General features: G+C 33.3%; 1 protein-coding gene across 1 annotated transcript in view; it reads left to right on the top strand.

Annotated features, from left to right (window-relative positions):
- LOC143063610 (L-proline trans-4-hydroxylase-like) overlaps positions 1-8,864 on the top strand; it is a 40,328-nt gene extending 31,464 nt beyond the window's left edge. The window contains exons 5-10 of the mRNA XM_076235836.1: positions 300-410; positions 1,373-1,467; positions 1,888-1,978; positions 6,744-6,873; positions 7,546-7,697; positions 8,630-8,864. Coding sequence (XP_076091951.1) covers positions 300-410; positions 1,373-1,467; positions 1,888-1,978; positions 6,744-6,873; positions 7,546-7,697; positions 8,630-8,737 — 687 coding nt within the window. The 3' untranslated portion in view covers positions 8,738-8,864. The remainder of the gene's footprint in view (positions 1-299; positions 411-1,372; positions 1,468-1,887; positions 1,979-6,743; positions 6,874-7,545; positions 7,698-8,629) is intronic.
- The last annotated feature ends 9,649 nt before the right edge of the window (positions 8,865-18,513 follow it).

The following is an 18,513-nucleotide window of genomic DNA, read 5'->3' as shown; positions in this document are numbered from 1 at the left end:
AAAATCAACATTCAGTAAAATGAATTCAGTTCTCTAGAAAAGCACAATTTCTTTATCTGTCTGCCAATTTCTTAAGTGAATGAGTTCCAAACGATTATAGATGCAAGTTTTAGATAAATATGATTTATGTTTGTTTTTAGTTATTGTTAGTTGCTAATTTATTCAATATTCTTTCATTTTTGTTTGAATCACTATATGAATTGTGTTAATACATGTAACTCATTTAAGATTTACGAATTCGGAAATCGACCATTTGTACATAAAAAAAATGAATACGGTCATGTTTTTATATAATGTAGTTACCAGATGGACAGGGAAAACAAGCTGGACTTGTTATATGGAGTCACCCAGGAGATGACGTAACAGGCATCGTTTCAAGGAGTGAAAAGGTCGTGGACACATGCCAAGAGGTTTGTTTGTTTGTTACTAAGTTTTAATCGCTCTTTTCTTATCAGTTGTTCAAAAACCAATTTTCGAAAAAGCTCCGAAAGCACTGTCCTGAAAATGGTAAAGGAATATACTCTTAAGTAGCAACACACTGTTCCCATGTCAACACAAACCCTTATTGATTTTTTGATTGGTACGTAATGTTACTTTCAGTGCTATTGCTATTTCCTGGCGTTCATTGCATGAATCCGAAAGTACCAAGTAGGAACCACTGACCCTCGACAGGAAAACTAGTCAATTAAGATTGGAATCGAGCACTACTACACACCTGATTTGTCCGGGGTTCAAACTCACAATTTAGTGTCGTCAGGATAGAAGATACAGTAATTGGACTTCTTCGGCCACCGAGTCCGCTCAAAACTTTTTACAAATGTATAGTATTTTGTAAATTTTGTAAGCTTGGCGTGTCCTACCTAAGCGACACAGATATAGAAAAAGTACAAATTCAAATAGAATACGTTTTTCATGTCATAAAACTAATGCATTAAATAGTGATAAAAAAAAATATTATTTAAAAACGTTTTTATTTATTTTTATCTGTTTGTCATTATTTAAAATATTCAAAAATAAATGTAAACCTATTAAAGCATGAACGAACAAATAACCCTGATAACCCCAAACAGTTTTGTTCAATAACAGCTAGTTTATTAACAATGTTACAAAATAAAGACTTCACCAGAAACCGTAAACGTAATAGAGACATATTCGTTAAAAGGTACAAATTGACATTTTTCTATTCTTATTTTTTTATATAGTGAAATAGAGAGTATATATAGTATTCTCATCTTCAAGAATTAAAGATCTAGTTGAGCGAAACAAATAATTTTAGAACCTGTTAAGTGATCTAAAATAATGACCCTTTATTTAAGAACAAAGATGTTATGTTGGTAAAATTAATTATAGTACTGAATGTTTTAATTTTTAGTTACTTGGAGGTGGTGAAATTTACCACTATCATGCAAAATTTGTGAGGAAGGATGCTTATACGGGAGGAAGTTTTCTGTGGCATCAAGATTACGGGTAAAACTCAATAAGGATAAGAGTATTTAAATACTCGCTCGGGTATGGGACCCTGGATTCCATCTATGTTTGGCAGTGTAAACTTTCTTTTTATTTCTTCTGCTGAGATAAATTTAAAAATACTTACTGAATAACTTTTTATGAGATTTTGTTGCATGCATGACTTTTCTCAATGTCTTCTCTCTAGACAATTGCCGAGCTGATCAAAGAAACTTATATTATCATAATGATAACCCCTTTTTGAAACTTTTGGTCTTTAAAAAAGAAGGTCCATACAGTTTTTTTTAGTCGGTATATATATTCATCTGAATAAATAAGCAGTGAAAGTAGCAAAATAAAATGCAAGAAATGTTTGTTTTAAAACATTAAAATTGGTATTTTATAACAATCTTTTTTAAATAGAATTATTTTATTTTAAAGGTACTGGTACAAAAACGGAAACCTGTTCCCGGATCTCTTAACCATATTCATTCCTGTTGATATAAGCGACCAAACTAATGGATGCCTGCAGGTAATAGAAAAACTATACACTTGTTAAAACTTTTTACAACCATTTATATTCGATGTTGTAAAGTGGATAAACCTAAAGTTGAATACGACAAAAAGAATTTCAAAACCTAAAACTGTAAGAGACATACTTTGATTGGCGTACATTTATTCGTACAATTACATACAGACCCGCATATGTTTTAGTTAAAGTCGAACAAGCTTGAAGCGTATGCAACGTGACCTAAACGTATCTGAAACTTATTTGTAGTGTTTTCAAAGCGCACGTAGCGTATGTATTACGTGCGTGATCACATCGTATACGCTTGGCAAACGCTGGAGCTGGATGAAAATTTTTATACTGCATAAAAAATTCCTGGAGTTATAGCGTTCGCCAAGCGTATAGACGTTACGCACGGTGTTCGTGTTAGTAATGGTAACGTTAGTTGACGTCGTTTTTCAATTATTTCATCCTACTTCTGTACCAAACGTCAAAGCTTTGCAGCTTTTTATAAAACGGCTTGCATTTTGATGTTTAACTATTTATTTTAAAAAAGCCAACATGATAACATGACTGATTACTAGTCCATGTACATATTTTTGACATCATATTCGTAACAAAATGAAAGTGTATATTTCAAATATTTGTCACTGCCCAAGCATGTCAATTGTTGCAAAATGTATTTATATATCCTCTATGATTCTCAGAATTCCGTCATCACAAGTATCTGGGACTAAGCATTTATATCGATTGGAAACAGCCAGTACCAAAGCTTTTTGTGCTTCAAGAGTATAAATGTTATTAACCCACCTTCAACTAGTTTTCTAACTACAGTTCGCGAATATAATTTCAGAGTCTTTTTATTCGTATTATCAGCATCTTAAATATGTGTCTTTCAAGAAGATTATAATGAAAAATAATCCTTGTTCAGGTCAATTGCAGCAACAGCTACTATTTATCCTCTGTTTGCTTTATCTATAATTATAGTTTCATCCTCAGATTTTAAAATGAAAACGGCAGTTTAGATTTGTTGATTTTATTTAAAATAAAAAAGTGATCTACAGTTCTTGAAATATAATGAGTAATTTCAAATGCATCTGTTTGTCGGATGCGTGGAAATGACCTTTAGTGTATACAACATATACAATCGTACTAGCAGACGCATCTATGTTACTAGAATGCAAAAACGAAAGCTTTGGCATGTTTAAAGCTTGTGCTATATTCATATATATTCATCCGAAACTTTAGAGTAATATTTCGATAAATTTACATGTAAATTAGCACATGAAAATCGATTGATCATGCCAAGAAAATCATGATTGAATCATGCCTTTAGAGCTGTCTTTGCGGTATGGGCTTTGCTCATAGTTGAAGGCCGTACGGTGGCCTACAGTTGTTAATTTCTGTGTCACTTGGTTTAAAATACAATTCTTTTGCATTAAAAATACCTAATCTTTTGCATGATACTTTTATTTATCCGACGCTTTTACGATCAGCAAATGGCTTAAAATTTTTGATGGAAGTCAAATTTCCAAAAAAAATATCTCCCAAAATAATATTATCACACAGAACGTGTCAAATGCTTAAGAGAAAACATGCTACACTTTCAGTAAATGGGAAAAACAATTATCTATTATAACGTTACATACACGTTCCGTGCAAACATCGTTCAATTTGGACGTGGTAACATTTACGGGAGACACGGACAACTTGATGGAAATTGATGAAAAATTTGGCGTGTCCTTAACCTTGAAGGCTTAACCAAATCTTTTAAAAAATCAGATTTTAGTAATAACATTTTTTTGCATAGTTCATTTGTCTGTCACAAATCTAAAATACCCTAAATTAGCATCGCACTCAAAAATCTTGAACAATGGCTATATGGTAACATTTACGGGAGACATGGAAAATACTGAAAAAAAATAAAATGGGAGAAGCTATGTTAAAAATAAAAACATTTTTGTAAAATTCAATAAAATCACATTTTTATGTAGAGGTGGCAAACCTTTCCTAATATTTATATGAAAATATTATAATATTGAAGTGTTAGCTTTTATGTTTGTGTACTCGAATTTTCAAATCTTACAGCTATATGGAATTTCGAAAATGGCTGCTAGATTGCGCACTGACAGGATATTTATCGTGACCGTTTAACATAATCAATATGATCATATCATATCCCATCTGTACAAATTTTATCGAAATCCATTCAGTAGTTAGTATTTCTTCTTCGTTTATATTTCGATGGTTGGCGCTTGTTGTTACGTCTTACACGGCAAATACGGCAAATTACGAACACAAAATCATTGTTTAATCATATTAAGAGACATAACATTAAATTTATTAAAATCAGGTTTTATTTAATTTCGATTCAAATGAAAAATCAAGACAAGTTACAACTTAAGGGCATACGATACAGTTACAGGGAAGGTAATGACGTTGCTAACGTAAAATGTTATTTTCGCGACGTCAAACTATGACATATCGGGAAAAGATGCATTTTTCGACTGATTTTTATCATTCAAACTGATTTAATTTGAAAACGAGTGCATGGACCCCTATTTTTTAAAACAGCAATTTGTTTCATTTTGCAAGGATATTATGTGACCCAAATTTTATAAAACTGTAAATAGCGCATTTTTTTTAATTTTGATAAACATGCAGCAAAAAATGACGTTTTTTCCTCTATTCATGAACATTTGATAAATATAGAGTAATTTCGGAATAAAAATTGCATAATTTTCAATGATACTTATAAAATACAGAAATTACCGATTATTTAACAAAAAACAATTTGTGTTTATCTTTTACAGCAAAAAAGTTACGTCGTTCTTTCGAAAAAGAAAATACGGACACAAATCTGAATTTTGAGAAAATATACAAAATTTCGACCTCATTTTACTCAAAAAGTAGCACATGAAGGTATATTTTTTATGACATATTTGATTTAGTCAGGTAAAAAATAGCCTATATGCAAATTTTCATCAACTTGTAAATACAGGTTCAAAACTGTATCGTATGCCCTTAAAACGATTGTTTATCGTTCCTCTGGCGTGCAAATAACGTATACGGAGTTTTTTCTGTACGTCTGGTGAACGCCGGTCTATACGCCAATGCGTGACGCCAGCATTACCAACATAAAGGATTAACCTCCTTGTGCCGGTATAAAGCATTTTGTCGTTTTGTTTGTTATAGTCTCAAACTTTTTCATATATTTTGCCTTTCATAATTTTGATTTCGAGCGTTCGCAATCAAAGAGAGAAGAGAGATATCAAAACGATATTCAAACTGAAAAGTTGGGAAAAAAACAAAAATGTCATAGCAAAAAATACATAACACAAAAAACCCTAGAGGCTCTAATAAGCCTGTGTCGCTCACCTTGGTCTACGTGCATATTATTTAAACACAGGATCCTCTCAGACATGACGTGCATATAATTCATGACACACATCTGTTTTGTTGGATCTTGCATTGCTGACCATTTGCATGTTTAGTTTCTCTCTATATCTTCTTGAGATTTTGCGCAAAACATAAACGAAGGTAACTAAAATCCTCATTTTTAAAAGAGCAAACACTCCTATAAAGAGTGATCGTCTGCTAATAATATTGGCAAAATTTGACATTTAAGTAGATCTTTCTTTGCTTATCATTTTTGTGATCTAAAGTGTCTATCAATCATGAATTTGTGTCATATAAGGCAAAACATTACAAAAATGATAAAAAAAAATCGTCATTTTTAAGGACAATAACTCCATTAAGGTGTCGCACGATTTCCCCCATCGGTCTTAAATGTAGATCTTGTCTTGTTGATCATTTTTAATAGATTTTAAGATATCAGTTAAAAAGCAAAATATAAGTATACATCGTTATGAAAGGACAATAAGTTTAAACTCTAATAAAGAGTTATCGACCATGTACACTTCTTTATAGAACTTGCTGATCAATTTAGCATTCAAAGTTTCTTTCTATCTATTATAGTTATCAGGGCAAAAATGATAAAAAATGGTAATAGTCATTTTACTTCAGGGCAATAACTCTTATAAAAATTCGTCAGATTCAGACGGTTTTGACGTACCACTTCTCACTCAACATTCTGAACATTACTGTGCCTAACGGTTTTCAAACTAACAGACAAAAACTTGCATTTCCTTATATGTGCTATTTTAGCCATGTCGGTAATCTTGGTTGGTTGGCCAGTGTCGTCGGACACATTTTAAAAACTAAATACCCCAATGATGATTATTGGCAAGTTTGGTTGAATTTAGCCTTGTAGTTATAGATATGAAGGTTTTTGTAAAAGTTAAAGGACGATGACGCCAAGTGATGAGAGAAGTTAACTTGGTCGAGTGGAACAGGTAAAAAAAACGACGAATAGACAAACAACAGTACACAAACCAAACTTAGAAAGCTTATATCTGAGCGACAAGGACTCTACCTAAAACCGGAGGTGATGTCAGGTGCTCCGGAAATGGTAAGAAACACGTATGATCATGGAACGGAAACCATATATTGAAAAAGCGCGGAAGAAAATACGAACATACTAATTAAAATCATATATCGATACAAAATAGAAAAATAATTAGCGAACGTCTGTATTGTGACCTATAATACTCAAATCCACTTCTGTTGGATAGTCGTCTCATTTGCAATCATATATATATTTTTTTGCAATCATAATATTGTTGTAAAATGATGCCCTTTATGGGTTCTTGATTAGATTAATAAAATTCTTATCTTATCTAATTACACCTTCTTATTTAATATTGTTTACATTCTCTTAAAATTTTAGATTTTACCTGGAAGCCACAAATGCGGTAGAATTGATCACTTCCCTGTTGCTGGCCAAAATCAGTGCGATATAGAAAGAGTCAAACAGATCATCGAAAGACATCCAATCAAACACGTGGAAATGGATCCAGGTACCTAATTTTTCAACTCCTTTAGGTTAATTGTAGAAACTGAAATTCATTGTTTGGATGGTTGTTTAACACCCAAATACATATTCAGGATGATATGATTATGAATTTCCACGTGCTAATTCATAAGGTAAAAGTCCGAAGAAAGACATGACACCCTATCCGAACAGATTATTCTGACTCCGAACAGACCAGTTTTGCTCTTACTCCTTAATGCTGCGTGCTAAGTGTAGAAGCAACACATGCTAATTTAACAGTCTTAGGTTTAACCAGTCCGGGGTTCGAATCTACGACCTCCCACTCTCGATGCAAAGAAGGTACCACAAGACTACAAATTCATTTTCTCAATAAATGTATACATATGTATCTATAAACACATTTTTCATACAAAATTATTTAAAGTACAGAAGTGCTATGAAATTATAACAAAACAGTTAGTTCCTATTTCAATTTTATAAACATACATGTAAAGGGGTTATAACATATAAAGTTATATTCGAAAAAAATAATCGTAATAATCAGTTAATAATCAGTTGTTACACAATTACATATGCGCAGTCATGCAACCCTACTATCGTTTCTAGTTTATGATTTTTAGTGCCATGTTTAACTTTCACTCAATTCAGACTATGATTATCCATAACCATTTACAAATTTAGTATATTCTGTTTAAAGGTGATGCTTTGATTTTCCACAGTAATGTTATACATACCAGTGCTCCGAACAATAGTCCAAACAGGCGCTGGGCGCTATTATACTCATATAACCTGAAGTCTAACGACCCTGTATTCAAACACCATCACCCGAATTATACACCACTAGAAAAGGTAACTTCTGAATTTATTTATTTCTTTATAAAAGTTATATTACGTTTTGACTTCCGCTGATTCTGTATTCTAGAACACGGAACTATCTGTATCCAATATTATAACCTCGAAAGTTACGTGTAACTTGTTTGTAATTTCCGATATTACGATTCAGTCACCGGGTTATGGATATACTGGATCCTGCCAGTACATTACCCTAGCTAGATGGTACTGGTTGTCCAGTAGCCAGTACTTCGATATTGCCATTATAGAAATGAAACATTTTGTTTTTAAATTCCAGTTCATAAAATAAATAATGTTATAGTCTGTAGTAAAATAGAGGTGAAAGATACTAAAGGGATATTTAAACTCATAAGACAAAAACTAGCTGATGGCTTTGCTAATTATTGAAGACAGTACGGTGACGTATAGACATAGTTGTTTATGTCTGTGTCAATTGGTCTCTTGTGAAGATTTGTATCATTAGCAATCATACCACATTATCTCTTTTATATTGCCAATGTCGTATGAAAAAACAGAAAAACGATCGAAAGACAAACAGTATATAAAACATATATAGAATACAAAACTAAAGACTCAGCAACAAGAACCCATAAAGAAACCGGGTTGGTCTCATGTGCTTCGGAAATGGTGAACAGAACCTTCTCCACATGTCGAGTTTCAACTCACTCATGCAAACATAAGACGAAAATGATTATTTCGTCGAAGCCTTTCAAAAACAGAAAAATTAAGCTTTCAAAAAAAAAGAAAAAGACAAAACTAAAGACAAAATGCAGTAAACAAAACACAATATTGAAACTAAAGAATCAAAATCTGCGGGTGATCACAGAAGCTCTGATATGGTAAGCAGAACCTGTTTTACATGTGACATTGGTCTCCAAATGATCATTATTTAAATTACACGAATAACAATTGTTTTTCCATATTTTCAGGTGCCAAACTCAGCAATCAAAGAATGTAGAAATTACATAGATTTCACGGGGAAAGATTTTCTTGACCCAAGTGTTGACAAAACAGTCAAAGCTGACAAAGGACAGTAGTGTTGAACACTTTGGTTAAGATACTATGCAACATTTCTATTGTTGTCAAATTACTTATTGAATTATACTAGTTATAAGGCTCTGATTCAGGCTGACTTTAAAACAAATAAAAGTATTGTTTATGAATTATCATGGTTTTTATAAAGCTGATACTTGTTTCCATGCCTTTGTCACCAACCGTGCAAGGGCTGTATTGCCAGTCAAAGTTGTTACAAACTTCCATCGTTGTTGCCTTCGTCTGAGAAGCTTGTAATTTGTTGCAGTTTGAAAATTCAAAATTTGTATGATTTCTTTGCTTAACGTCCAGTGCAAATATTTCATGTATGATCGGTACACCATTGTAACTTGAAAATAAGTTGCAAATACTAAACTCATTTCAGGATGAGAATTACAAAGTGTTTTCAATAGTAAATTTAAAAACCCCTAAAATGTGAGTCGAAAATGACAAAGGATTGAAAAGTTTTAATGCCATTCGAAAATAAGGGTATGACAGATATTGGAAGATTTTAATCTTGCAACAGGCTTAAAGGATTGGTAGATTTTTTTTATCGTTGAGAGAATGAGCTTTTCTCAAATAAACATTTCTATTCTTTTGGAACTTGGTTGCGTATCAGCTTTTTAGTACTTTTTTAAAATGTCTAAATTTTAAATATACTAGAACACACCCGCGAAATCGCGGGTAAATAGAGCGCGAGTTAGCTGTAAAAATATCTGGAGAATTTCAGAAGAGGTATCAAAGGTACTTGGGGACTGGGCAAATTTTTTTTGCCTTCCCCCTTTTTTCCAAATACCGATTTTTATTCCTTCTTTTTTTCTGTATACTATGAACATACATATATACTTTAATTACTATAAACGGTCACTAATATCTATAATACTAAAATTACGAGGTCCAATTTGTCAGCCGTCATCGGGTAAAAATGACAAATCAAAGAATTCCACTCTATATATAACTAATATAGGACAATGGTGTAGATTAAAAATTACACCACTCCAGACCCTTTTGTTTTCCACATAATTAATATTGTCAATAATTAACAAGTTCCGGGTCTAATCCGATACCGATACCAATAGTATATTCACCTGTTAGCTATTACCTTATCTGTACGTTCCGCATTTGACAGGCGCACCACCAAACGGTGTATTTAGGATTTTGCTATATACACGGGTCATAATCAAAGGGCTGACACTACTAAATTCAATCATTGTCAAATTGTTCCCTATTGTAGCTTTATTCAGCAATCAGCAAGACTTTCTAAGATAACTAATATAGGACAATGCTGTTGATTAAAAAATACCCCATTCCTGGATAGCCTGGACCTTTTGTTTTCCAAATAATTAATATTTCCAATAATTGAAAAGTTCCAGGTCGACGGTTTCAAACAGAAAGATTTGAAAGCAGAGAAAACTGTGTATCTTATAATCGACATGACTTTATCAGATGACAATACCAATTACTAAAATAAGGCTTAGGCATAGTTATATACTTTAATTCAGTCACGGACCCGCGATATCACGGGTGTGTACTTGTATTATATAAAATGTATCAATGACCGCCGTGAATAGTCAAATTTAAAACAGGCCCAAAGAGCAGCGGAAGTCTTTGTATTACTCAAAAAGTCAATTCGATAAAGGAAACAATATCTGGACGCATTTATTGTCATATTCCTCCCAACACATACAAAATAACCCAAACTGAAATACGTTAAGCAAGAATGATAAATGCTAGAACACACCCGTTAAATCACGGACATTCAGAGCGTGGTTGAAAGTATATAAAGTGTTGTAGGATGAATTTTTGTAAAAGATTTAATGAATTGAGAATTTCAGGAAAGGTATCAAAAGTCATAGGTACTTTGGGACAGGACAATTGTTTTTCTACCCCTCTTCCTTTTTTCCCAAAATTCCCATTTTTTTCTATGTATTTCAATTTGAACATAAATTTACAATATAATGAACGTGCATTACTATAAATAAAGTGTGTTTGCTTTTTACTATCAATTCTCAGTTTACTAATCAATCCATGGCGGTCATTGATATATTATATAGACCAACTCTATTTAACTTGGTAAACGGATGAAATTTTGTAAAAGATTTTATGATTGGAGAATTTTAGAAAGGTATCAATAGTCATAGGTACTTTGGGACATGACAATTGTTATTCTAACCCGGCTCCTAATTTTTTGGCTCCAAAATTCCCATTTTTTTTCTATTAATTACAATAATGATAGTGTTTATCTGTACATTATGAACATTGAAGGCCAAACATAAACCTATAATGGGTTACTTTTATAAATTTGTTATTTGGATGGAGAGTTGTCTCATGGCTTCCTATATCTATTCATTATATATAGAGTGTCTCAGGTTAGGGGGAGGGTTGGATTCCCGCTAACATGTTTTACCCCACCATATTATTTATGTATGTGCTAGTCCCAAGTCAGGAGCCTGTAATTCAGTGGTCGTCGTTTGTTTATGTGTTACATATTTGTTTTTCGTTTTTTTTTTTTATATAAATAAGGCCGTAAGTTTTTTCGTATGAATTGTTTTACATTGTCATATCGGGTCCTAATATAGCTGACTAAGCGGTATGGGCTTTGTGCAATGTTGAAGTCCGTACGGTGACCTATAGTTGTTAATGTCTGTGTCATTTTGGTCCTTGTGGACAGTTGTCTCATTGGCAATCATACCACATCTTCTTTTCTATATGTATTTGCTTTTTACTATCAATCCTCAGTTTACAAATCGATCCACGGCGGTCATTGACATATTGTATAAACCCTCTCTATTAAATAAACTCTGTGGCCGTCGTGGATAGTAAACTTGAAAATAATAGCAGATAGCAAATACACTTTATTCATAGTCTTTGTATGTTCAAAGTACAGAAAAACGCAAACCGGAAACTTTTTACCTAATGCGCTGACTGACCTAAAAGGGGGGGGGGGGCGCCCGCTCCAGTCATGCTTCAATGATTCCCTATATAATCAACCAAATCCCCCCCCCCCCCCCCCCCCCCGTGGATCCACCTATGAACGCATATTCTACCGAGACAATTTGACAGGAGTTTTAAGATATGTGTTTACTATCGTACCACAGTAACACATTCTCACACATAATTGTTTCTTATATTTTACTACATGTGACATTTCTCTACGTTTGGGAGGGTGAAGTTGGGGGGGGGGGGGGGAGTGGGGTACACTCTAGCAACATAACTGGGACAAAAACTTATCGCTCTATGAATATATGTTTGCTTACAAAAGCAAGACTTTTCAACTCAACCATAAATTTACCCAGGGGTTGTTCCTCAAACCTCATAAAGGTTGCACTTTGTAAATACGGCTCACCACGCCTTTTTTGTGGGAGATAAATAATATTCATAGATCTTTAGTTTGGTTTGCCGCCTACTGGTTCCAAGATATGTTATCTATTTTTCGTCTTATAAAGACACAACTTGGAAACTTTTACCATTGTTAATTCACATGAATAGCGGCCGTTTTAAATTCCGTAGAGGACCAAAAGTGAAAGGATGGATAGTCATTATAGAATTATAGTAGGAGTTAAGCTCTTATACTTAGCAGTGTGACACATATACATGTTGGAAATATACCACATAGCCATATGTTTGACCTTTAAAACAATTAGTAGTGCATATGAACTTTCCATTCAAGGATATACTTTTTTACGTAGCTTCATAATAAACGTGTCACAGTAGCCGTGAAAGGAGTTCCCAGTATGCGAAATTGCATTGTCTATATTTTCAGAATTGCAACCTTCAATGTTTTATTTGGTATTGAAAAAAATTCTATAAAATACATTTCTTATTCATCATGTTGGCTTTCACTTTGGTGGGTCAAGTTGTAACTTGACCCTTCCATATCTTCCATATCAACGTGGTTGGATTATGACGTTAACAGTCGTTTATAAATACAAACCAAAAATGAACATGCTAGAAGATATATTTCAATAATTTAATTTTGTATGTAACGCGTCTTCTGATTGGCTGACGTTATTTTCAGCCCATAGACATAATTTAGCCATGTGACCGTGACGTCATCAACGGATTTTCATGGTTTTCTACGGTTGAAAATGGAATTTAGAATTAAATTATAAGAAATGACTGTAATATTTTTTTCTGTCTATTCGAAATAACATAAAAAATGTGGTACACACTGTTAAATAACCTGCTACGCACGTTATTCTGTGTATACCAAATTTTTTATGTCATTTCTTCATAGACAGAAAAAATATTAGTCATTCCTTAATTAACAACTTATAAACCAAATGTCCTAACCGTGCTTTATGGAACGCCATAGCTGTCTTATGTGTCTTTTTTATTGCTTTTTTATTATAAGATGGTGGTTTTCTATTATAAGATGGTGGTTTTCTATTATACGAAGGTGGTTTTCTATTATAAGATGGTGCTTTTCTATTATAATATGGTGGTTTTCTATTATACGAAGGTGCTTTTCTATTATAAGATGGTGTTTTTCTATTATAAGATGGTGGTTTTCTATTATAAGATGGTGGTTTTCTATTATACGAAGGTGCTTTTCTATTATAAGATGGTGGTTTTCTATTATAAGGTGCTTTTTTATTATAAGGTGCTTTTTTATTATACGATGGTGCTTTTCTATTATACGATGGTGGTTCCCGTGATTAACCGGAAGCGTGGCGTGTATTTGAATCTCACCGAACCAACATGGCGGCCATGGCTGTGAATACTAAAATGTTAAATGTTTTACAGAAATTAAACTTGCAGCAAGCATTTCCAAACTTTGAGAGAGAGAAAATCACTCCAGACATTGTATGTAGGCTTTCGACACATGAAATGGAAATATAAGGTGTATCTAGTAGGGCAGATATGATGAAGTTAAGAACTGAATGTGTAAAATATGGAACGTCCGCCCCTAATAAAATAAACTCTGAATGCGACCCTCCGAAATTTGATATTCCAAAGTCTGTTCTAAAAAGTGTTCTGGAAAATAGATTTAAAATATCCGACACTTTTAAATTGTTGTCCGTGTCTGAAAGCACCATTTACCGAAGAATGTCACAGTTCGGATTAAGCAAAATGAATTTTACACAAATTGATGACAGTGATTTAGACTTGACACTTGGACAAATAATAAAAGAGTTTCCATTGTGTGGCGAAACACTATTGCAACAGATGCTTCTATTAAAAGGCATAAGAGTACAGAGATGGAGACTGAGGGAGTGCATGCATCGATTAGATACCGCCGGTGTACAGGCGAGACGTACGGGTAGGCTTCATAGGGGTGTTTACAATGTAATGGGTCCAAATCACCTCTGGCACATAGATACAAACCATAAACTTGTCCGGTGGAGATTTGTAATTGTAGGTGGCATTGACGGGTTTAGTAGATTGATAACATTTTTAAAATGTACCGACAACAACACATCAAGAACAGTTTTGGATTGTTTCTTCTCCGGTGTTTCAAAGTATGGGATACCCAATAAAGTTAGGTCTGACAAAGGATTGGAAAATGTTTCTGTGGCAAACTACATGTTGATTCAAAAAGACCCAAACAGTATGGTAACGGGAAAAAGCACTCATAATCAACGGATTGAAAGACTATGGAGAGATGTGTATGAAGGTATGCTTAGTTACTTTTACAACTTATTTTATTTCATGGAAGATGAAGGTTATCTAGACCCACTAAAACTGACAAACTTAGCTGCTCTCCACTTTGTTTTCATGGACGAAATAAACAGGAAGCTGCAATTTTGGGCAGAGGCATGGGCTGGTCATAGACTACGCACTGTTAATTCATCTCCATTGAGCTTGTGGACTTCAGGTCAACTTCAAAATGCCGTAGGAATTACCGAAGGAGAAGCAAATTTGCAAGACTATGGAATTGAAGGCTATGTGGATCAAAATGATGTAGAAGAGGGCGAGAGACCAATATTTGGACCCCTTGCACACATGATAAGTGATCAATGCAGGCTGGATTTAACTCAACAATTGATAAGAAGCAATACTAACTTTGGAATAGATTATTATCTTGAATGTTTGGAAGTCATTGAAAGAAATAACTAAACTGGTTATTAAAACTTATTTGTAATTTACTAAATTGCCTTCATATCTTGAACGTAAATGGATAACTGCATAACTTCTTTATATACTTAATCTTATAAAATCCCATGACTTTCAACAACTTTAAGCTTTAGAGTGGTATATTGGTTATATATAACTGTATCATTTTGTGTAGAGGTAGTTCACGAACAACGCACAGATCTGTAGATCCTCTAACATTTTAGTATTTATGATAAAATTGAGAATGGAAATGGGGAATATGTCAAAGAGACAACAACCCGACAATAGAAAAGAAACAACAGCAGAAGGTCACCAACAGGTCTTCAATGTAGCGAGAAATTCCCGCACCCGAAGGCGTCCTTCAGCTGGCCCCTAAACATATATATATATACTAGTTCAGTGAAAATGAACGCCATACTAATTTCCAAATTGTACACAAGAAACTAAAATAAATTAAAACAAGACTAACAAAGGCCAGATGCTCCTGACTTGGGACAGGCGCAAAAATGCGGCGGGGTTAAACATGTTTGTGAGATCTCAACCCTCCCCCTATACCTCTAGCCAATGTAGAAAAGTAAAAAAACATGATAACCAATTTTTCTAACTTATAAGGACGCTGAGTTGGCAATTGAATTGTGCAAGTCTTTTTGCTGCGCGTCTTTCGAATCTTGATAGGAAGTCGAGTAGATTGAGGGGCAAGGTTAGTGTACCCATAAACATGGTTCAACCCGGCCACTCTGCCAAGTTTTGCCAGAGTGCCTGTATCAAGTCGATATTGATAAATTCACTAATATAAATCATTTATGTTTAATCATTTTCTTTATTTCAAATATAATAATCCCTAAAAACTTTTAAAGACTTAATAGATTTTCTTCATTTTTTTTTTCATATTTCATTAATAGCAATTGGTCCGTCCCTTTTTTCAAATAAACTCCACACTTCCGGTTAATCACGGGAACCACCATCGTATAATAGAAAAGCACCATCGTATAATAAAAAAGCACCTTATAATAAAAAAGCACCTTATAAGAGAAAACCACCATCTTATAATAGAAAAGCACCATCTTATAATAGAAAAGCACCTTCGTATAATAGAAAACCACCATCTTATAATAGAAAACCACCATCTTATAATAGAAAACCACCATCTTATAATAGAAAAGCACCTTCGTATAATAGAAAACCACCATCTTATAATAGAAAAGCACCATCTTATAATAGAAAAGCACCTTCGTATAATAGAAAACCGCATCTTATAAGAGAAAACCACCATCTCATAATAGAAAACCACCATCTTATAATAAAAAAGCAATAAAAAAGACACATAAGACAGCTATGGCGTTCCATAGTGCTTTGTCGGCTGGAGCATAATTATGTGTTGGTTTTTTTCGGGTGCTCAGTCCCCGTTTAAACATTGTGAATTTTATGGAGAAGTAACGTCTGTAAAATAAAGGTACATGTTTTCATGCGTAATTTAAATTATAGATTTTCATCTAAATCACCAGTTTGTACAAATGTATATTGTATGAAAATATAACATGTATTTGTACTCGCTACGAAAAGGTGAAAACGTGGACATCTCTTTTCTCTCACATTTGAATTAAAGCTTATACAAATAAATGTTAAACATTCCGACAATGCACGATTTTTATTTGTAATTTTCAATGACGCCTATAAGGGAGGTGTTCAAATAATTGACAGACTGTGTGAACGGTAAGTTACACCAATGATCTAAATATTTGATACGACCGAATAGTTAACAAATCATCTCCAGGAAATATAGTATTTTGTGACCTAAATTACCTTTTTAGCAATAAAAACGTGACCGGTCTTCAAAATTTAGAAACAATCACTTAAGCCACACATATTTATAAAGCCTATCACATATTTTTACCTTAGCATACCAGCTTTTGCAAAAAGATGATTTTTTAAACATTCTTGTACTTCACGTTTCAAGCCCTAAAATCTTAATCCTTTTGGTCTTGGCAATTTAGCAAACAAACAACCATCGCACTTTAGGGTAAGACACCATCGTACTTTAGCGTAGACCATCGCACTTTAGCATGACCATCGTACTTTAGAGTACCATCGCACAAATATATCAAAAACTGATCAGAATTCCAGCCCTAAACATTGTATTGTAGTGTACTAAGTATACTGAAAGGAAACGAGCGCTGTACGGAGATTGCTATTTTTCCAGCGGTTATACGTTTAACATGTAAACATCAGACAGCTCTCTTTATATTACTTCAATTATTTTATAAAACTATCTCAAGATCAAACGAATCAACATTCTTTCTTGCTGACTGTTATTTATTTTAAAAGGGGATATTCCTGTAAGGTAGTTCATCTTCAATTATACAATCACAGTAAATGATCGGTCTAGTTCTTTGCCCAAATCTGCAAATTTGGAGACAGATTTGCAATATATTGGTTACACTGTTTATTTATGTAAAGACTAAGTTATTTATTGCATTATCAAAAATGTTTAAACAAATACCAAATATTTGTGCTTTAAGAATTAATTTTTCAAATCAGCTATTGAAGGGGAGATAAATTTCTAGTACAAAAGTTATACTGGACATATAGGGAAATTTTCATTTTTTTACTTGTAGCAAGAAAACAAGTTCGATGACATATCTGTCTCATAGATTTCTTTTTATGCACAAAAATGTGTTTTTTTCATGAACAATCTAAAATTTTTGTTGTTTTTGCAATTTTGAACGACTAGTTACTGTACCTTAATAAATAATAATGGTGACCAATAATTGTTATCATTGAAAAAAACATAGTAAATTCTTCATTTTTGCAAAGTATAAGAAAATTCTCGTCTCTCTGATGGAAGCAAACTGGATTATTATTGTATATGCAAGATACATGTATGAAAGTTTATGCAAACAAGTTTGAACTCGTCACGTGCTTCGTTGACCAGGAACTCCACTATCAGAATCTGCCAATTTTCAGAAAGAAAGCCCAGAGGCGGATTGAGGGATGAACAAGGTACCTAGTTCCCCCTTTCTGGGGCTACGATTATAGTTAAATCCAGCTTTTTTTTTTATCGATTCCACTCTAAACTTTATCTAGCTTGAAGGTATGGGGGCGTTGCAATTATTTGTTTCAGTTTCACAAAAACTTTAATTGTCAGCAAAACGTAAAATATTATGAAAATAACAAGAATTTAACCTTAAAAGATGGGCGAAAGATACCGGAGGGACAGTCAAACTCATAGATCGAAAATAAACGGAAAAAAAGTCTTGATTTACCTGACTTCACATTTGTTTGTTTTCCAACGCTGCAGTGGTACCTATATCCGGTGGTGATGCTATACAGTATGTTCTAAGACTATGAACATATATTCTAAATAAACTGGTTCTCTAAGTTAAGACAAATACAATAACTTTTGTAACATGTAACTGCTTATTAGAAACTTTTTTACATAGCCTGTCAGCATCGGAGTTGTAAGTTTGAATCCCACACGCGACAGGTACACTCGACTCCAATCTTAATTGACTATCATGATCGTCAGTTTTCCTCCGAAAGTCCGTGGTTCTCTCGAAACGCTATGACCAATGAAAAACTGATCGTCACAATTAGCTCAATAGTATTGAAAGTGGTGTTTAACACTATATCCAATCAATCAATCAACCAATCAATCAATCAATATACTTTAATATAAAATAGTCATAAAATAGTAAAAGGAATTGATAAATACATTACTAGATGT

Source organism: Mytilus galloprovincialis, chromosome 2, assembly GCF_965363235.1.
Source record: "Mytilus galloprovincialis chromosome 2, xbMytGall1.hap1.1, whole genome shotgun sequence".
In the NCBI taxonomy this organism is placed as follows: Eukaryota; Metazoa; Mollusca; class Bivalvia; order Mytilida; family Mytilidae; genus Mytilus; species Mytilus galloprovincialis.
Note: the sequence above shows the minus strand (reverse complement) of the source record. Positions and strands in the feature narration are given on the sequence as shown.